Source organism: Dromiciops gliroides, chromosome 6 (genome assembly GCF_019393635.1).
Source record: "Dromiciops gliroides isolate mDroGli1 chromosome 6, mDroGli1.pri, whole genome shotgun sequence".
Classification (NCBI taxonomy): Eukaryota; Metazoa; Chordata; class Mammalia; order Microbiotheria; family Microbiotheriidae; genus Dromiciops; species Dromiciops gliroides.
The window spans coordinates 6,514,667-6,535,409 of record NC_057866.1 but is presented as its reverse complement, the minus strand read 5'-3'; the positions used below and the strand labels follow the sequence as shown (position 1 = coordinate 6,535,409).

The window sequence follows — 20,743 nt, the reverse complement described above, 5'->3', positions numbered from 1 at the left end:
ACTCTGGCTGGGTCCTCTGCGACTCCTTTTGACTTGGCTTCATTGATGGCAGAAGTCTCCTTTTAAAAAGACAATGATGGAAACCCTTTTGACTTAAAGCCCCCTGCCCTGGCCACTACTTTTGGGGGACATTTGAGACTCTTTAAAAGTCCATCTACTGAGATCATAGGCTCATCCTTCTAGACTGGGAAGGTACTTCAGAGATCCCTCAGTCTAATTTTTCCTCTTACAAAGAAGGAAACTGAGGCTCAGATCAAGTACTTTGCCCAAGGTTACACAAGTAGCAATTATCCAAGGTGAGATTTGAACTTGGGATCTTCTGACTCCTGAGTCATCCTCTTTCCACATTACAGGCATCTCCAGTGATGGAGGAATCCCTCCGCTGATGAAACAATGGCTACTTGTTGTATTGCAGTGGGTGGGCTCTGAAGAGGCAGGCAGGGCCTCCTCCTCACCTAGGGCTGGGGCAGCTTGGCTGGGGGGACACTGGGCTCACATTGGCTGGGAATGGCCTTTGCCACTCATCTGATGCCATCTAGTGGCTATTGGCTGAAAATGCTTACCCAGGATGAGCAGGGCTCCCATGTCCCAGGATCCAAGTGGGAAAGGAAACCTTGTGAGTCACCTCATCCCCTCCCTTCTACCACAGAGCCCTTGCTCTTATCAAAGCCTTCAGTGGGAAACTTCCACAGCCCTGCCCCCGGTCCATTCCAGGGCCCAGGAGCCTTCCTGGGATCTACCGGCTTGTCCCGGGCCTCATGTTTAGCTCTTGGGGAAGAATAAAATCAGCTGGCCAGAAGACTCATGTATTCAAGGACTGCCCTGGCTTGGGAGGCAGAGATCCTGGCCTTGAGCCTGCTCAATCTTTACTATTTAATGTGTGACCTCACCTCTGGGCCTCAGGGTGGGACCAGCTGCCTCCCAGCTCTGCTCCTCTGTAAAGTGTGAGTAACACATGTCTAAAAACCCTTTGGCCTTTCTCCTTTCTAGGTGGTTTACTATGTCTTTGCCATCGTTGGGATCGGCCTGTTCCAAGGAGCCATTGTGTCCCCTCCGGGAAACAACAGGTTAGCCTAGCTTGGGGAGGTAGGGAGGGGATTTGGCAATTTGTTTATTCTTTTAGCCAAGATCATGTGTGCGAGTGTGTGCGCGTGTGCGCATCCTGGCCTCTGCACTTGTCCCTGCCCTTGGTGCTGGCTCATTGTTGGCCCTCTCACATCTCCCTTGGCTGTTGGTTTCATTGTCCCTCCCCAGACTCTGAGTCCCTGGAGTAGCCATTAGCAACATTTCTGAGACTTTGAGGCTCCTGGTCTTAGTGTTATCTTTTTCTCTGGCCCTCATCCTTCCAACCCTGACCACCTAAGCCCAGGGATAGGCACTTTGAGAAGTATGACGGGGCTTGAGATGTGGCATCCACCATTTTGAACTTGATCTTAGCGCTGCCTTGAGGTGCTAGGGAGGTGGTGGTCCTGCTGTCTGTTCTCTGCCCTGGTTCATCAGTCAGTCAACAAGCATTTATTAAGGGCTCCCTCTAAAAAAAATAAATTAGCTATAATTAACCTGAAAAATTAGCTGTACTTAAATGAAAAATTATAAGTTTAGAAAAATTATAATTGGGCCATAAATCCTGCTGCAGTCGCCATTCAAATGTAAAATATTTTAGCTAACTTAGAGCCTAACCTGACTAATCTGGGGACTTTTGATTGGCTGGCTATCTGACTGCTATTAATTTAATATGGGCCTTTTAAAAATTTCTCCACACTTCTCCCAAATTGATAAGCAAAAGATTAAGAAGCCTCTTAATTAAATAATCAAAACAGAATTTATTTATAAAAATCAATGTAAAAGATAAGGGTTAAGAAATGCAAATTATACTACATGTCTGCTTTTAATATAATATGGGCTGTTGCTGCCTCTTGCCTTAGGGCATGCTCCAGCTTTCTCCAACTTTTACTCTTTTTCTCCTTCATTCCAGCTTCCCTGCTTCACTTTCACTTCTAACTCCAAGCCCCTTTCACTTTGTTGACCTTCCTGCATCTAACTTTCCTCTCCATACTGCTGCGTGGAGCCCCTGTGCTTCTCTCTCACAGACCTCCTTTCATTCTCTTAGTCCTCCGGCGTCCCCATTCTGTCTGTCCTCCCTTACTGTCTTCTCCAAACTCCTTTTTCTCCAACTTCTCTTTCTCCCCCCTGTACCATCTTCCCCTGTTCTCTTAATCTTTCGGCCTCCCCTTTACTGTCTTCTCCCCTGTATATATGTTCCTTCTCTCCCCTCAAACCTCAGGTTCCCTGTGCCCCTGCACATGCCAAGCTAATCCACCAGCCACACTAGGGCTGTGCCCAGCAGGGCTTGAGGGGCCTGTGCCCCCTGCTGTGTGCCTGGGACCTCCACATGAGCTGTGCTAGAGGCTGGCCTGCATGAGCCCGGGATCTCTGGGGTAGATCCCCCAGGGCAGAGGGAGCTGGGGCTTTTTTCCCCCAGCCATCTGACCTGGCATCCCGAAAAGTCCATGGGGCTTTTTGGCTCAGCTGAAGCAGAGGGGGAGGGGCACCAGCCCCTCTTACACAGAAAAAAACCCTGAGGGCCTAAGCATTTTAATCTCAGCCCAAAGGCAGGGTCCCCAAATCAAAATAAATTTCCACATCCCTAAGGCACCATGCCCTGGGGATGCAAAGAAAGGCAAAACCTGGCTCCTGCCCTACTGAGGTCACTCCCCTTCTAATCAGGGGAAGGATGTGCAAACAGCTACAGTATAGATGGGAGGTAAAGTAGGGGGAAAGCTGTCAGTGCCTGGGAAGCCAGGGAAGGCATCCCATACAAAATGGAGCTCAGGGGCACCACCCTTGTAAGAAGGTCGTGGATGACTTGGAAAGGGTGCAGAGGAGGGTGACCAGGTGGCTAAGGGCCCTAAGTTCACACTGTTTAGGGAATAGTTGAAGTCCCTGGGAGGTTTATTCTGTGAAGAGAAGACTTGGGGTGAGGGGGTGCGGTGAGGCCTGAGCCCCATCTTTGAAGGGCTAGCCTATGCACCTCATTCTGCTTGGCTCCAGGGGCAGAACCAGGAGCAGGGGCGAGTCCCCCATGGGAAGCCCACTGAGGCTTGGTGTCAGTGCATGGCTCCTGAGGGTCTGGGCTGGCTGGGGAAGGGGAGCTAGGGACTGCAGGCAGAGGTCTGGACCACATGATGTGTTCGTGGCAGAGCTGGATCAGGGTTTGACATCCACGACTACAACTTTTTTTTTTAATGTAAAAAACATTTTTATTTATAGTTTTGGGTTCCAATTTTTATCCCTCCTTCCCTCCCTGAGGCAGCAAGCAATCCGATATAGCACAACCACAACTTATGTAGCACTTTAATGACCACACAGAGGCTCGGTTCTTGCCACAGACCCATTTGTTGGGAGTCATTTTGTGGATTCAGTCACATCGTCAGGAAGGGCCAGTGGCAGAATTTGAATCTGGATCTTTGGGGCGGCTAGGTGGCACAGTGGATAAAGCACCAGCCCTGGATTCAGGAGTACCTGAATTCAAATCCGGCCTCAGACACTTGACACTTACAGCTGTGTGACCCTGGGCAAGTCACTTAACTCCCATTGCCCCACAAAAAACAAACAAACAAAAAAACCCCAAACAAACAAACAAAAGAATCTGGATCTTCCTGGCTCCTGATGACACCCACTGAACTACACTGCTCTGCACCCTTCTCAGTGTTTTTTCTATGTGTTTTTGCAGCCTCGTCCATGCCAACAGCACCTCACAGTGTGGCACCTTTGAGCAGCTGGAGTACTGGCCCAATAACTTTGATGACTTTGCGGTAAGCCCCGCCTTTGTCCTCCTGCACTCTGCCCCACCTTGCCTCCTGCCCCCTTGCCCCTCTCGGCATCCCCTGAACCCCAGCCTCCTGGCCCCCCCTTCCCCATGCTCCCTTCATAGCCACCGTCTGTCCGTAGGCTGCGCTGGTGACTCTCTGGAATGTGATGGTCGTCAATAACTGGCAGGTTTTTCTGGACGTGTACACGCGGTATTCTAGCCCGTGAGTGGTGGGTTCCCCTCGTCCCTGTCCCTCTGAGGTCCCTCTCGGCCGCCCCTGCCCCGGCGTTAGGGTTGGATTTGAACCCTATGGGAGCAGCTGGGGCCATACTCTGGGAAGGACATTGACGAATTGGAGGGGGCCCTGAGGAGGGGAGGGGGCCAGGCCCTGTCAGAGCGGGCAGAAGGGAATGGGGCTGGAGGAGGGGACGTGGGCATGCACCCGGAGGACCTTGTTCTGCTTGGCTCCTGGCAAGGAGGGACAGAACCAGGGGTGGTAAAGGGGGCGTTAGCTGTGAGGAGACAGACTGAGGGGTGGAATCTGGAAGAACACCCGGACGCTCGGCACTGTCCCGCAGTGGGACAGGCTGCCTTGGCAGGTGGTGAGGTAGGGGATGGGCTCAATGCCCTGGAGCACCCTTCTAGCCTGGAGGTAGCACGCCTAGGGCGCCTAGGGTGTGACTGTGGATGTGTTTCCTGGAATTTCCCTGGTGGAGGGTGGTTGGCTGGACTTCAGGGGCGGGGTCACAGGAAGAGTGTCCCCTTCCCCACAGGTGGTCAAAGCTCTACTTCGTGGCCTGGTGGCTCGTGTCCTCCGTCATCTGGATGAACCTCTTCGTGGCTCTGATTCTGGAGGTGGGGCCGGGGACAGACACCTTGTTACTGTATCCGTCCCAGCATGGGCTGTTCCCTCCATCAGACCCTTGTATGAAGCCTCAGGCAGACCCATAATCAGCCAGTGCTGATTCCCAGCACATGCCTGGGCGTCCTTGTTTGTTTGCCCCTGGAGGAGCTCTCAGTGTGGGAATCCCCTTCCTTGAAGTCACTAGCCTTAGAGAACTAGCCATGGGAGCCACTGAGGAGTGAAGGGACTGCCCAAGAGCCCCACAGCCAGGACATGTTGGGGTGGAACTTGAACCCAGGATTTCCTGATGCCAGGGCAGCTCTCTGCCTGCCCGGAGTGGCCCTCTGCCCACAGCTCTCTGACTGCTGGGGCGGCCCTCTGCCCGCTCTGCCCACTAGGCCACCCTGCTTTCCACATCTCTACTTTTGTACGTTGCCTGACCACACAATGACCCCTTAAGCTCCCCACCACTTTCTCTCCCCTCCTGCCCTCAGAACTTCATTCACAAGTGGGACCGGCGAGGCCAGCAGCAGCTCGTCCCTGGGGTGTGCCAGGCCCCGTACCAGATGACGGTGGAACTTATGTTTAGGTGAGCAGTGATGGGCATGAGAGTCTCGTGTGTTGGCCGTCTGCTCCCTCCTGAAAGCCACTGTCTGAGCTTGGAGCGAGTGTGCATGGGGGCTGGAGTGGGGAGAGATGCCCTTCATTGCGAGTCAGTGGGTCCTGGGTACAATGAACAGCCCATCTACCACAGGCCTGGAGGGCCTCTGACCACTGAACTCACCTTCCCTCTTTGCCTCTGACCCCTGATCTCCTGTGGAGCCAAGAATACAAGGGTAGAAGAAGAAGAAGGTTTTTCTGAGTGGGAGTGGGCATTGTCCTTCCTTTTGGCCAGCCACAGGACCAGTTAACATTTATAAAATGCCTGCTATGTGCCAGGCACTGCTGGGAGTTGGAGCATGGTCTGTCAGGGTCCCTGGGCTGCTGGAAACCGTACTTCTAAGGCCTGTGATGTGCCGAGTAGAGAAACCAAGTGGGGTGTTGAGGGGCTTAGCTTCCATTATTGAGCAGCCCAGGCTTCCAGGGGCTCTTCTGTGGGGACCCCTTGGTCTAATCTAACTAACCTTCCCTGAGTGCCTACTGTGTGCCAGGCCGGAGGATACAGACTAGCTCCCAGGGACCTTCCATTCTGTTGAAGAGCTGAGAACGTCCATTCTCTGAGGGCAGAACTGTCACCCTTATGTTTTGGGGTTTTTTTGGTGAGGGTTAAGTGACTTGCCCAGGGTCACACAACTAGTAATTGTTACATTGTCTGAGACTGGATTTGAACTCAGGTCCTCCTGAATCCAGGGCTGGTGCTTTACCCACTGTGCCACCTAGCTGCCCCCACCCTTATGTCTTTATAGCCCCAGTACTGACTAGGCCTAGCACATAGTAGGTGCTCAATTGATGATGACTTGGGTAATTATCTAGCTTGGAGAGGGGGGTGGGCTTCTGGGGGCCAGTGCCTCTCTCTCACTGCCCCTCCCGCAGGGATGTCTTGGAGGAACCGACGGAAGAAGAGTTGGTGGAGAGGTTGGTACAGCATCCACACCTACACCTCTGCAGGTGACACAGGTGTCACCTGCTCACGTCCTCAGCCCGGGAATGGCCACGGCCGGAGGACCTGCAGAGTGACATCACGGCCTCTGATGTCATCTGTGGGGCCGCTGGAAGGGAAGGAGAGAGAGGATGGTTCCCCGCGCTACAATTGTTTTCATTTCTCAAACCACTTGTGCCCGTCTGTGTGGAAGGAGCAGTGGCCGGCCATGCTTCGTGGACCACGACTGCATGAATGTCTGTGTGGACTCTGGCTCTGGACACTGGCCGACTGGGAGCCGGCTCCCCTCTGACCTGGGCGGTTTCTAAGGGACTCTAGTTTTTACCTCACAAGCCCCTAGGAGTGCAACAGGACATGCTTGGGGGTGGACAGTGTAGACGCCAGGGGCCGAGGCTGGGGGTGACCTCAGTCAGTGCCTTGGGCGGCTCTGGAGGGTCCTGGGCATTATACATGCAGATGAACCAGATTTATTTTTAGCCTGAACGTTGATGCCAGCCTGCTACTTAAGCCAGTGGTGACTTGGGGGAGGATGGGCACCACACAGTGCCCGCCTCACTGTGGGCGTGTGGGACAGGTCACTTTCAAGGCCAGGGACCAGCTGGGCTGGGCCTCCCGAGGAAGCTTGTCCTGCTGTCCTGAGCCTGTTGCTGGGTTAATTGGGCTTGGGCGCGGCTCAGCCTTTGTGGGCAGGCCTGCCTCTTCTCTCAGGTGGCAGCAGGGGATTCGATGGGTTTTCCAGAGGGGTCAGTGTGACCACGGAATGGAACTGATGACGTAGTCCAATTTCCTCTCCCCTGCCCCTCCCCCCACCTGCTCTTCTGCCCTACTGTGCGCTACATTTAGGTCAAATCTGTGGTAAGAAAGTCTGATGTGTTGGTTGTAGTTTGTGCGTGTAGCCCTTACAAGACCCCTTCCTCAGCTCCCCTGCCCCTTTTCCCTTCTCAGAAATAGTACTGGGGGGTTGAAGGTGTGAGAAGCCCAGTGGTCCTCGTGCCCCAGCTCCTAGGACCTGAAGAGGCAGGAATTAAGTACGTCTGGTATACTAGGCAGGGCACAAAGGGCTCCCTGTTCCAGTGGAGCTTATGTTCGTTTCCCCCCTGCCCCCCCTTTTTTTTCTGGGGCAATGAGGGTTAAGTGACTTGCCCAGGGTCACACAGCTAGTAAGTGTCAAGTATCTGAGGCTGGATTTGAACTCAGGTCCTCCTGAATCCAGGGCCAGTGCCTTATCCGCTGCACCCCCTAGCTGCCCCGAGCCTATGTTCTACAGGAACCCATGCCTGCAGTGTAAAGGGAGCGAGCCCGTGTTTGCTGGGTAACACACATGTGGGGATAGAGGGCTTTCTCCTCTGTTTTCTTCTCCATGGGCACATCCCTTTCCTCCTTTCTTCTGCAGTGCCAGTGCATTGTAATCACTGCGGAGCATAGCCAGTCCTTCCTGAAAATCGCACCCCCCCCCAAGTAACAAAGAGAAACGTTTAAGTGAGACCAGTTGGTGCATCCATTTTGTTCCACTGTGCGCACCATTCTGCACCCATAGTCTCCCACCTCTCCAGCAAAAGGCAGGTGAAAGAACTGTATAAATTTGAGTTCTTCTAGTGTCAAACCCCTTTTGCTTCTATTCCTCCCTGACCCCAGGCTTCCTTCTTCATGTGATCTGAGGCATGTCCAGTGTTCAGTAGTGCTGCTGAGCAGGGGAGGGAGGAAGTAAAAGAGGGGTTGGCGTAATGAAAGTGGAGGGTAGAAGGAGAAATCACATGTTCTGGCCTGTCAGGGGGTGGAGTCATTGTCCTTTATGCTGAGGCCTTCTCCTCATGCCAAGGGGCGTGGCCCCTTGGGGGCAGAGCATTGACAAGGATTTTTAAAAAGTATAAGGGAGAATCACCACCCACCACAAAGGCTAATAAACCCAACGCGTCTCCCACCCGGAGCCCTCCGAACTCAGCTGTTTCCATTTTGATTAAATGGGAAAAATGTCATGCTCAGAGATGTCAGTGAATCTGCCGGCCAGCCTCCTCCCATTTAATTCTGGGCCCAACTCATTGTCGACATTTTCTGTACTAGGAGGGTGTATGTGGGTGTGCACATGTGTGTGTGTGTGTGTGACTGGGAGTGCATGAGTGTGTGAACATGGGTGCTTGGGTGGTCTATGTGAGTGTGAGTGTGCATGTGTGTATGCACATGTGTGTATGAGTATACACGTGCGTGAGCATGTACATGCATGCACATGTTAGTGTGCAGTGCTTGTGTGTATGTGTGTGCTCACATTGGTGCCTGACTGTGTGAATGTGTATGTGTGTGCATGACTATACATGTGTGTACATGTGTCTGAGAGTGTATGTATGTGTGTGCGCAAACACGTTTCTGGACAGGTTCTACACATTAACCATTTGGCTGGCTTGGTGACAGACCTTTCTCATCCACTTGGTTTATTCCTCTGTGGATGGCTGGCTGGGCTCCTCTGGGAGGTTACAGGTCGCTCAGGAGGTCCTGCAACGCCCCAGAGCTTGATGAAATTGCTGTAAACAGGAGCATCTGGGGTACGGCCCCCAAAGTCAACAGATGTATTAAGGGGGGGCTGATGTCATATAGGGATGGGGGGGTGTTCCAGAAGCCCTGGGGAGTCAAAGAAAGGCAGAGACTGTCCCTGGCCTCAAGGAGCTCCCAGTCTAATGGAGGAGACGCAAGGCAGGACAGAGGAAATAACCGAGGGGGGAGAGACCTGGGATGGAGAGGGAGGCTTCCTGGGGGGGGAAGGTGTAGTTGGGACTTAACGAAGCCGGGGAGGTTGGAGCAGAGGCTGGAGCACCTTCTAGCCCTGGGGGGCTGGCCTGAGATGGGGGGCCCTGGGGAGGAGTGTTGGGGGGTGAGGTGGCTGGGAACAGAGCAAGGGGCGGGCGGTGGAGGCTTTTAAAGCCACCTCTAAAAATGCCGGTTTCTAGGGGTCAGCCCTGGCGGGGGGCTGTGGTGCCCCCTCGGTCCTCTGGCCTCCGGCTCCCTAATTTTCAGCCTCTCCTCACCCCCAGCTCCCTCCCTGTGGCTTCCCTGCATGCCCGGATCTCCCCCCATTTCTGATCCCGCCAAGACTTCTGGGGCGGGGCTGCCAGCGCCCATCCCCTCCATGGACCGTTCTCATCGCCGCCCCTCTTGTAGAGGAGGCTTCCAGACTTCGTACTCCCCTGACACAGTCGGTCAGCCCTTTGTGACCCCATTCGGGGTTTTCTTGGCAGAGATCCCGGAGAGCTCTGCCATGTCCTTCTCCAGCTCATTGAGGAAACGGAGGCAAAGAGGGTGAAGTGACTTGTCCAGGGTCACACAGCTGGGAAGTGTCCGAGGCTGGATTTGAACTCGGGAAGATGAGTCTTCCTGACTCCTGGGCCGGCGCTCTGTGCACCGTGGCGCCCTCCAGCTGCCCGGCTTCACTGAGCAGCCTTTGACAATCCGGGGCCCGCTTTGGGCCACAAAGAGGCCCTGGGGTGGGGAGGACCGAGAGGATCAAACCCTGTGGGGGGATAAGCCCCCAGCTCAACCATTCGGATTGCATTTAAAAAAGGACGACACCCATTTCCATTTAGAATCACTTGGAGCTGGAAGGGATTGAATTAAGCGGAAACGATTAAAACAATAAGAGAATAAGAGAGTTGGAATGGGACCCCTCCCTGCCCCTCCCCGGACAGCCGCGCTTCCTCCGGGCCCTGCCCCTTCATTTTACGGAGGAGAGAAGGAGTCCCGGCCTCCCCGCCTCTCGTCACTCAGGTCCGGGGTTCCAGCAGCCAGCCTTCTCCCAAACCGCCAAGGATTCTGGGTCTTCCTGCTCTTCCAGCTCTGATCACGTCGCCCCTCCTCCACCAACTCCTGCCTCCTGACCTCCCTGGCCCCCTTGAAGGCCCCACGGAGATCCCCCCTCCTACAAGAAGCCTCCCCAACCCCTCCTTTTTGTCCAGTCCAGGGCTTGCTTTGTCTAGATCTCCTCCTCTAGACTGACTGGGAGCTCCTTGAGGGCAGGGATTGTCTTTTGTCTTTGTTTTTGTTTGGAAGGCAATGAGGGTGAAGTGACTTGCCCAGGGTCACACAGCTAGTAAGTGTCAAGTGTCTGAGGCTGAGTTTGAACTCAGATCCTCCTGAATCTAGAGCCCCTGCTTTATCCACGGTGCCACCTAGCTGCCCCCTTTTGCCTTTTTTGGACTCCCCAGGGCTTGGCACACTGCCTGGCACATAATAGGTGCTTAATAAATGTTTATTGACTGCTTCAAATTCCCCACTGATCAGTGGGCGCAGACCATGCTGGCAATATGTGTCAGCCCCTGTGCTAGGTTCTGTGCCAAGCATTTTAGGGCCAAAGGCAGAATGGAGCCTCTCTTGAAGTCACCTGGCATCAGGCCCAGCATATAGTGGACAACTTAAGTGCATAATTACCCAGACAGATACTTCCTGCCCTCTGGAGCTTTCATTCTGTGGAGAGGATGGATGTATGCATTTGGATATATTTTGCGTCAGGGGCATAAGCCTACTGTGTGCCAGGCACTGTGTTAAGTGCTTTACAAAGATGCTGTCATTTGATCATGTCATGTAAGCCCGTAAGTGTAGACCAGACAATTGGAGGGAGGGAGGAGAGAGCATTAGCTCCGGGAGTGTCTGGGGAGGCTTCTCTGAGGAAAGGAGCCTTGTAGGGAATACAGGACCTGAGGAGGGCATCCCTGATGTGGAGGATGGCTGGCCTTGGGCAAAGGTGTGGAAGCCGAAGATGGTTTGGGGAACAGCCCGAAGGCTGCTTGGGAAGGGCCCCGGGGGGAGGGGCAGGCATTGAGTCTGGGCTTCAGCCCTGAGCTGGGCTCTTCCCCCTCTGTGTCCAGAAAGCATGTAGCTGTCCTGCAAGCGCTTACATGTCAAACAGTATTCACCTGGGATTCTGGAGTAAACTCTTGGAGCTTGTCTAAACAATGGGGCTCACTCTGGCCATTGACTCATCCTTCTCCTCCTCCCCTCCCCTCTCTGGTGGCTTTGGGTGTTGGGGGGACTTCCAGCGGCAGCTGCGGGTAGAAATGGACTTCCCCATAGTCACCCAAGCTTCCTCCCCGGTGGTGCTGGCGGGGAACAGGCTGGGGACAGGGGGTAGTGGTTTCTTTTCGCTACCTGTCCTGATCCACAAAGCTAGAAATCATCTGGAGCTTTTAGCCCAGCCCTCCCAATACCCCCTCCCCCAGGAAAACTCCCTCCCCCGCCGCAGAGGTCACAGGATCTCTGGGCTGGAAGAGGCTGAGCCAGAGTGAGCGAGCCAGCCACCCCTAAACCACTTCATGCCTGGAGTGTTGGGAGGTTCTAAGACCGACACTGCTCATCCAGGGACACCTTGGACTGGGGCTGGACTAGACCCCCACCAGCCTCCCTGGTCTCCAGATCGAAACCTAAGTCACCCCCTCCCTCCCCAGTCTGGCCACGAGAGCAGCAGGGGGTCCTCACAAGCTTGGAGTGGGTAGCCAGACCCTCCCCACCCTTGTCTCCCTGTTTGCTTGAACTCAGAGAACACGCCAACGTCACTCAAGGACTTGGATATCTTCGATGTTGGCAGGAACATCTGTGGTCAGACCTGGTAGATTTGGCGTTGGAAGGCACCTCATGGTCCAGCTAGGCCAACCCCCCATTTTACAGAGGAGGAAACAGTCCCAGAGAGAGGAAGCGGCCTACGTCCTCTCTGGGGTTTTCTAACTTGGGTGGCTACATAGCAATAGGATTTATTTCTTCTCTATGTCTAGGTGATTTTTTTTTTCTTTTTTCTTTTTAGTGAGGCAATTGAGGTTAAGTGACTTGCCCAGGGTCACACTGCTAGTAAGTGTTAAGTGTCTGAGGCTGGATTTGAACTCAGGTACTCCTGACTCCAGGGCTAGTGCTCTATCCACTGCGCCACCTAGCTGCCCCCAATGTCTATGTCTAGGTGTTTTTAAAGTCCTGTAGAACTTTATTTTTTAGTTCCAAGGTTCTACTCTCCCCGCACTTAATAGTATTTTATTTTTTTCCAATCACATGTAGAAAGTTTGCATTTGATGTTTTTTTTGTTGTTGTTGTTGTTGTTGTTTTTTGGGTTTTTTTGCAGGGCAATGGGGGTTAAGTGACTTGCCCAGGGTCACACAGCTAGTAAGTGTCAAGTGTCTGAGGTCGGATTTGAACTCAGGTCCTCCTGAATCCAGGGCCAGCACTTTAACCACTGCGCCTTCCAGCTGCCCCCTGCATTTGATGTTTTAAAGACACGATTCTGAACGGTCCCCTCGGCCTCCCTGACTGCTGCCCAGGACCCTCTGATCGATTTCAAATGCATCATTTCACATATGAGGAATTGGAGGGGTCAGGTGACTTCTAACTTCATGGCATTAGAGACAGGAGGTCCCTTAGAGATGACCTAATTCATCCAGAGCAGTGGGCCTGGAATCAGTGGGACCTGAGTTCAAATCCTGCCTCAGACATCTCTTTGGGTGACTCCCCTCTGCCTGCCTCAGTTTCCTCATCTGTGAGAGGAGCCCACAGTTCTGACCTCTCAGGGACATTGTGAGAAGACTTTTTTTTTGGGGGGGGGCGGTGAAAATACTTTAAGAGAATAACTGTGAAGTGTTTTACAGACAGTAAAGAGGAAGGAAGAGGTGGCCGAAGTTTTGACCCTGAATAGACCATAATCACCAGGCACCCCAGAATGTTTTAAAGCTCCCCTTTGGGGAAGCTTTTGGCCCCCTCTTCTCAGGAGGGAGATTGCCTTCTGATCAAGGAGAGGAGGTTTGGGAACCCAGAAGGACTGAGTAAGAGGTGGGGGGCTGTGCTCACTGGGCATTGTGGAGGGAAGTCCCCTACTGGGAGGACCAAGGGAGAATCGGTCATGGAGGGTGGGCCAATCCCGGCCCCCAAGATGCTGCTGCTTTGTTAGGGTTCAGGAATCTCCTTGGAATTCTAAAGAACCGGGCGCAGTCTCAGGGTGTCCAGTAGGGGGTTGGCCAAAGTGGCAGGGATGGCTTTTGGAGGACTGTGGGTCTCCTGGGGACTGAGGCTCACGATGGGGGCTGCTCCCAGTCCTGTCTGAACCTCTGGTCTTCCTTCAGCCCAGTGCACCCAGCTGTTGGCAGTGCTCTCCGGCCCAGCCCCAGAGGTCAATGCTAAGTCTTTCATGTGGCCTGTGACCCTCTGGGTGCAGCAGAGAATAATCTTCTCTTTCACCTGGATTTGGTTTCCCTCCAGGATGATAATTGCTGGTTCCTAGTAAGAGGCTAGAACAATCCCAGGCTGTAAAAATGAAAAGGGGGCTGGGGGGCATGGGAAGAAAACCCAAGCCACAGACCTGGGACTGAAAGGTGGAGGTGTGTGCCTCAGACAATGGCCCCCAGATCAAAGTGGCCACCAGACGGCCCAGCCGGCCCGGCAGATTGGCTTCTGCACTGGGCCACCTTCTGGGATGTGCCACCTCGCTCGCTCTCTAGCTCATCGGATTTCAAGAAAATGGGCCTCTTCTGTCGGGAGGTAACTTGATCAGGGGGCCCTGGGCGGGTGGGGATGAGTGCACCTGCCAGCCGGGCTCTGCTGTTGGCGGGGATGCTTGGTTCCGGCAGCAGTTGGCTAATCCAAGGCCCAGGCCGGGCCCCAGCAACACCTGTCAACCAGGTGAGCTCGTCACTTTATTGCCGTCTCAAGTGGGACCAATGCCGTGGGCTTGCCTTTTCTTAAAGGAAAAAATAATCAAGAGCACAAGAAAGTGTCCTTGGTGAGCGGAGATTGGTGCGGGGCCTGGAAGAGCAGAACGAGGTTTTGTTGGGCAAGAGCAGCTGGCTTGGGACCGTGGGTGCTCAGTGGCCCAGACCCCTGCTAGTCAGGATGGATTCATGAGAGGCAAGGGGGTCTCTGATGGTGTCCATGCTTCTCATCCCCTGTCTACTGGTCCTGTCTAGGTGCCGCTACCAGAAGAGAGAGGCTGCTTCCTGCTCTGCAAAATGAGAGCACTGATGTTTTCTGTTCTAAGGCCCCTGAGACCACAATTCTGTGTTCTAAGGTACCTTTAGAACCCAACATTCTGCATTCTCTGTTCTAAGGAGGCCCCTTCCAGCTCTGACATTCTTGGTTCAAATGGACCCCTGAATCCTGACATTCTGTGTTCTAAGGTACCTCTAGAACCCTACATTCTACATTCTCTGTTCTAAGACCCCTTCCCAGCTCTGACATTCTCTATTCTACTGGATCCCTAAGACTAGACATTCTGTGTTCTAAGATACCTCTAGAACCCAACATTCTGTGTTCTCTGTTCTAAGGCCCCTTTCAGCTCTGACATTCTTGGTTCGAATGGACCCTTGAATCCTGACATTCGGTGTTCTAAGGTACGTCTAGAACCCAACGTTCTGTGTTCTCTGCTCTAAGGCCCCTTCTAGCTCTGACATTCTTCGTCAGAAGCTCAGAGTCTGCAGGTCATGTTAGCCCTGGAGACATAAGTGGGGCTCTGGGCCGGACCTACTCAGGGGCCTGGCCAGACCGGCCAGCTGTCCTGTGTCTCCCACAGTGTCCCTGGGGGAGAAGCTCTGCTCCCTGCTGTGGGGTTGGAGCGTGAGCGCCTTCAGTGCTCTGAGGACAGCTGTGTTGTTAGGCTTGACCCTGCTGCCCATGGTGACCACTGAAGGCCAGGCACAGACCCAGGGGCAGTTTAGCTTGTGCTGAGTTGCTTGTAAAGTAATTTTCTGCATATTGCACCCCCAGGACCCAGTGGGCCCAGTGCCTGACATACAGTAAGGGCTTAATAAATGTTTGTTGAATGACTGACTGTCGTGAATGACTTCCATCACAAAGTGAGAGAGGCATCTTAGGGAGACAAACCTGACCCCTATCATGGAGCTGAAAGAGACAGCAAGCCTTTTGAAACTGCCCATTTGTACCAAGATTTTAAATGAATGACTGATTAGGGTACCTTGATATGGGAGACAGCGAGGTATGGGGGAGCCATCTGAAGCCAGTTTGGGTGAAAGCCTTCCTCATTCTTCCCAACTGCCTGCCCTTCCTCCTGCAGCCTCAGTTTCCCTCTACACAATGAGGGCTTTGGACTCTGGCCTCTGAGGTCTCTGTACTCTTTGGACGGTTGTCTTGTTGTTATCCCCAACCATTCCCTGGACGATGCTGTCCCCACTCCCTTCGGCTCAGCAGCTCACCCAGTTAAAGGAGAGGACCCCAAAGTCTCCAGGCTTTATCCAACAGCTTCTTCGGTGCTGTCCTTGCAGCATCCTAGGGGAGGGGAGTGAGCCCATGGAGAGCAGGCTCTTGTCTTCTGACCCTTCTGTCCTCTACCTTCCTCCACCATTTCCCTGGGCCTATTGAACTCAATCAATGCCTGGTTGGTCCTGTGACTCTGGAAGCTTCGATGCAAACACCGGCAGGAACATTCCCAGCTACCGCTGGTTTCAGCAACTCATCGGATGTTGTCTTTGGCAGTGAACTGTCGAGATTGTGCCTTTGGAATGCTGGGGGAGGACGGTGAGGTGGGGGGAAGCGCTGTGGGGGCCGGTCATGTTGGGAGCTTTGCTTACCTGGCCACCAGCTAAAGGTGTGTGGGTGTCTTATTGTCACTGGGCACCTTTCTCAAACAAGGTCATTCCTTCTTGGGGATGCTGAGGGCCATGGGCAACTTAATGTGAGGCCATCTGCGGCATGCCCACTTTGGGTTGTTCTGAAAGCACTCACAGGTAGATGCTCTTTGGAAAGTATGAGCACGTCATCTGCTAAGGACCTTTCTCAGGAAGCTAGAGCCGGATGCCACTCAGGAAGCCATCGGTGTAAATGTCTTGGGCAAGTCACAACCTCTGAATGAGAGGACACATCAAAAGCCCCTTTGCAAACCCTGTGCGTTCTTACTGTTTACACACCTGGCAGCTTCTGCTAGGGACCTCTCAGGAGGCCTAGAAATAGAAGGCATCTCACTGGTCCCCAAGGGCCTCATGCCCTGGTACTGGATGGGATGTGTCGATGTATTTGGGGAACGAAAAAGGAAGATTTTTTTTCCATTGAGAATTTACAAGTGTGCTTTATGAAGGGGCCAGAGCCAGAGGTGTCACAGAAGCAGGAGACCTCTAGGTCTTCAGAGACCTCTCTCTGCACTTCCTTTCTCCTCTGGACATGTCAGCAATTGTTGAGTTCTGACGGTCTCTTGGCTATAATAACATGCTCAAGTGCCCCACATAGTATTATTCCTATTTCATAGGGGAAAGAATCGAGACTCAAAGAGGTAAAGAGGCTCCCATAATGGCATAACTAGTTGGTGTCTGAATCCAAGTCCAGAATTAACCCATCACTTCATGCTGCTTCTCATGGTTACTGTAACTGAGACCAAAAAAGGGGCCCTTTCTTGGAGAAAGGCCAACGTCCCATCAGTTCTGGCAGATGACAGTTCCCACATGTCTCCCATATCCTCAGGCCACAGGACCAACCGCCTGCTTACTGTCTCCACTTGGATGTCCCATCATCACGTTCCACCCTGATGTGCCTTGGGCTGATCTCATCGTCTCCTTCCAACATCCCCTTCTTCAAGCTTCCTCCTTTCTTAGGAGGGACCTAGCCTGGGGACCCCAGAGCCAGCCTTCTTCTCCCTCCACTCCCATCCAGTCAGTTTCTAAGCATTCTCAATTCTGCTGCTTTGTATCCTCTTGGGGATTGCTCCTCTCCTTTCCACCCACCAGAAAACAGCCTTCTGGTTGTTTTTCCTATTTATAATCCTATCTAATCCAGGGGTCAGTGAACCTGCTTCTTAAATATTTGGATCACTGTATTTCCATAGAATTGCTTTTCTGTGTGATCCACTGTATATATTTTATTTTCTGAGAAGGGGGTCCACAGGCTTCACCAGACAGCCAAAGGGGTCCATGAAGACTGCTTAATTCATCTATCAAAGTCATCTTTCTAAGGCTCAGGTCTGACGAAGTCACTTCCCTGTTTCATGAACTATCCACCTAATGCCTCCAGGAAAGGATACAAATTATTTAGCTTGGCTTTTGGGCATCTCCACAACCTGGCTTCCCTCCCTTCACTCCTAGTGTGGCTCTTTTAAAAATTAATCACAAATTTAGAATTACAGGAGTGTTGTGGGACAGTTGGAAGGGACCACCCACTCTGGAGCCAGGACCCAGGTTCAGACCCTCCTTTGATAATTGTTAATTGTATTACTTTGGGGAAGTCATTTGATCTCCCTGTATCAGATCTAGTGGGAGGCAGTATGGTGGAGCAGTTGGGGTCTTGGATTGCACTCAGGTGACCTGGCTTCTAAACTCAAATGCAGAACATACTAGCCAAATGGTTCTAGATAAGTAACTAAAGTTCCTCATCTGCAAAATGGGGGCAAATCATAGGCACGTGGTATCCTCTCTCCAGAGCCAGAAGGGACCTCAGAGGCCATCAAGTCTAATTCTACAGTTTAAGAAACTGAAGCCCAGGAAGATTAAATGAGATGCATAATATTCCTCAGGGGATGAGCATCAGAGGCAGCATTTGAACCCAGGTTCTCACAGGGTAGTTATGAAGAAGGTGATTTTTTCAATTTTAAAACCTATAGAAATGGGAGCTTTTAAGCACCTTTAATCATGCGTGTTTTCTGTAAAAACATATTGTTGGATTTTGCTGTCTAATCCATTCTGCTAACCTCTTCATTTTATACATGAGTTCAATCCATTCACATTCTCAGTTATGCTACTTAAGCATTTATTTCCCTTCCTCTTATTTTCTTATACTTTCTCTTCTCTACACTCTTTGCTTCCTATTTATTTCAATTTTTTACCCTTTCCTTTTATTTTTTCCTTTTAGCCTTTTCTTCACTATCTCCTCTCCAAGCTTAGGTTTGTTTTGCTTATGACTAATCTCTCCCTGAATTGACTCTCCTTATACTTCCCTTTCCCCTCTTCTTTCTGTTCCTATTTGTATCCCTGTTGAGTTGGCTGCATTTCTACACCAAACTCTGTGTGTATTCACATGTCCTCTTTTGACTAATTTAGATGAAAGGGAAATTCTATTGACACCTGTTCCCTCCACCCCCACTCTTTCCACTGTATATTATTCTACTTTTTAAAAATTGTATTTTGTTCTATTTGTACAGCCCAGTTAGGTGTTAGCAAGTTCTCCCTCGTTCCTCTCATTTCTCACTACTGTAGCCTATGATTTTTTTTCTTGTTGTTCTTGTTTGTCCTTTGTTCCTGAAGAGGACCATGACATTGGGGTGATTCCATGATTTGCATTTAAGTGAGGGAGGGCTGTGCAAGGTCATCAACTTCACTCTCTCCTCCAGAGCCATCTGGGTCCAGTGGCAAGATATAAATCAGGACAACTGGAGATGGCTGGATGTTTGAGGCAATTGGGATTAAGTGATTTACCCAAACTCACACAGCTAGTAAGTGTCTGAGGTGAGATTTGAACTCAGGTCTTCTTAACTCCAGGGCCAGTGCTTTATCTACTGTACCACCTAGCTGCCCCTTCTTTTTTTCTTATGACATCTTCAAAACATAACAAAAACATTTATAGGTCTTCTGTATCAGAGACTACTTCTATAAACCCTTGTGTCATTAGGATTCTAAAACCCTTTTAAACACCCCCTTCTTCCACTTAGAATGTAAACAGTTCATAACCTTATAATCCCCTCTGACTATTCTCTTGTATTTCTCTTTTTTCTCTTAACTTCCATATTTATATTTCAAAGTTACTTTTCATCTCCAGCTTTTTTATCAGAAATGTTTGAAAATTCTCTATTTTATTGAAGATCCATGTTTTCCCTTGTAGAGTGATGCTCACTTTTTCTGAGTTATTCTTGGTTATAAGACTTTATCTTTTTTGTTTTGGAATAGTTTGTTCTATGTTCTCCTCTCCTTTAAGAAGTGACGTTGGTAAATCTTGTGTGATCCTGATTGTGGTTTCTTGACATTTGAATTCCTTCTTTGTACTGGCAGCATTAGTTATCTTGCCTGGAAGCTTTGGATTTTGGCAATGACATTCTGGAGAGTTTTTATTTGGGGCTTTCTTTTAGCAGTTGACTTGTGGGTTATTTCTATTTTCATTTTGTTCTCTTGTTCTAAAATGCCTGGGCAATTTTCTTAAATGATGCCTTGAAGAAGAATATCTAGGTTCTTTTTTTTTTTATCATGGATTTCAGGTAATTCTATGATTCTAAAGTTCTCTCTCCTTGATCTGTTTTCCATGTCAACTTTTAAAATTTGAAATACAGCGTTTTTCAGAAGGGCTTCTATTTACTTACCTTTTTCTATCTCTCTTGCCTAACTTTACCTCTTTTTCATTTGTCCTCACACTCCTGGGACTAGATTTGAGATAACATGGACCCAGGTGGCCCATGGGAAACTTTTCTTTGAAATATGATTATGGACACACAAATGGGTTAACATGGGGGTGAATGCAAGGTGTGTTAGCCTCTATGACCCATATTGATGAGAGACTCCTGAGGAGTCACATGCATTATCTCCCCATATTAAAATTGCTTGTGATTGTTCATATGTTTACATTTTTATGCTTTTTTATGAATTTGCACTTTAACATTTCTCTGCAGTTCTGGGGAGCAAAAGGAGACCCAGACAAAGTACTCTAGGAAAATTGGAGGAGGGAGAGAAAGAACACTTATCTAGGGAGATTAGGAAAGTTTCTTTGCCCCCAGAGGAGGTTTGAAGGAATATGGGGAATATGAAAAGCAGAGGTGAGGATAGCACATCGTTGAAGAAATGGGTAAGTATTCTGACTTAGCTGTATAATTTTCTTTTTTTCTTTCTTTTTTACTCAAAGCCTTTTATTATATTAAACAAGGAGGTGCTCGGGGGTCTTGGGAAGAGGTGGAGACGCCCCGGTCAGCAGCGGATGCCCATTCCGATGGCCATAAACGTTCCGAAGGTACCCCCGCTCTGCATCGTGATTTTGTCAATTCCGCCCATCAGCTCCAGGCCCCGCATCCCGATCCTGAGGCACGAAAAGGTGCCAAACGGCGCCCCGGCCGCCATGCCCACGGCGCAGCCCATCACGAAGCCCATCTTCACTCGGTCGAAGCAGGTGGGCTGGGATTGTCCGTAGGGACCCACGGCTACTGGCATCTGTGCGGGGAGAGACGGGAAGGGCGGGACCTGAGGAGGCGCCGGGGCCTTGGGCAAGGCCAGAATCACATCCACCGTCCATACATCCCCATGGAAGGGAGAGCTCGGCCGGGGAGCAGCGGCGAAGGCGGAAGCCGGGTCCCGCACCGTGCTCCCCTTCCCCCACCTCTGGCGGTACCCCAAGCTCCCCCGAACTGCAGCTCCTATAGTTTTCCTTCCTTATTGTTACAAGGGAAGAGCCGGTCTATAGATACACTCATGGGGGTGATAGCCAGACTCTTCACCGGAGCTGAGTATAGCTAAACAATTCTCTCCTATTGAGCCTACAGAAATATCAAATGAGGGGGACGTGAAGTTAGGCGATAAATATAGGATATAAGGCTGAGGGCACTGCAAAGTTAGGGGACTGATGA

At 51.3% G+C, this 20,743-nt stretch overlaps 2 protein-coding genes across 2 annotated transcripts in view; one reads left to right on the top strand and one right to left on the bottom strand.

The window, feature by feature from the left end:
- Window positions 1-8,237, top strand: part of TPCN2 (two pore segment channel 2) — a 33,414-nt gene extending 25,177 nt beyond the window's left edge. The window contains exons 20-25 of the mRNA XM_043971902.1: window positions 991-1,067; window positions 3,734-3,815; window positions 3,952-4,034; window positions 4,585-4,666; window positions 5,150-5,244; window positions 6,189-8,237. Coding sequence (XP_043827837.1) covers window positions 991-1,067; window positions 3,734-3,815; window positions 3,952-4,034; window positions 4,585-4,666; window positions 5,150-5,244; window positions 6,189-6,267 — 498 coding nt within the window. The 3' untranslated portion in view covers window positions 6,268-8,237. The remainder of the gene's footprint in view (window positions 1-990; window positions 1,068-3,733; window positions 3,816-3,951; window positions 4,035-4,584; window positions 4,667-5,149; window positions 5,245-6,188) is intronic.
- Window positions 8,238-20,002: 11,765 nt separating this feature from the next.
- Window positions 20,003-20,336, bottom strand: LOC122732940 (reactive oxygen species modulator 1-like). Its single transcript, XM_043973379.1, has one exon. The coding sequence runs from the start codon at window positions 20,328-20,330 to the stop codon at window positions 20,091-20,093; it is 240 nt and encodes a 79-aa protein (XP_043829314.1). The 5' UTR covers window positions 20,331-20,336; the 3' UTR covers window positions 20,003-20,090.
- Between the last annotated feature and the right edge of the window lie 407 nt (window positions 20,337-20,743).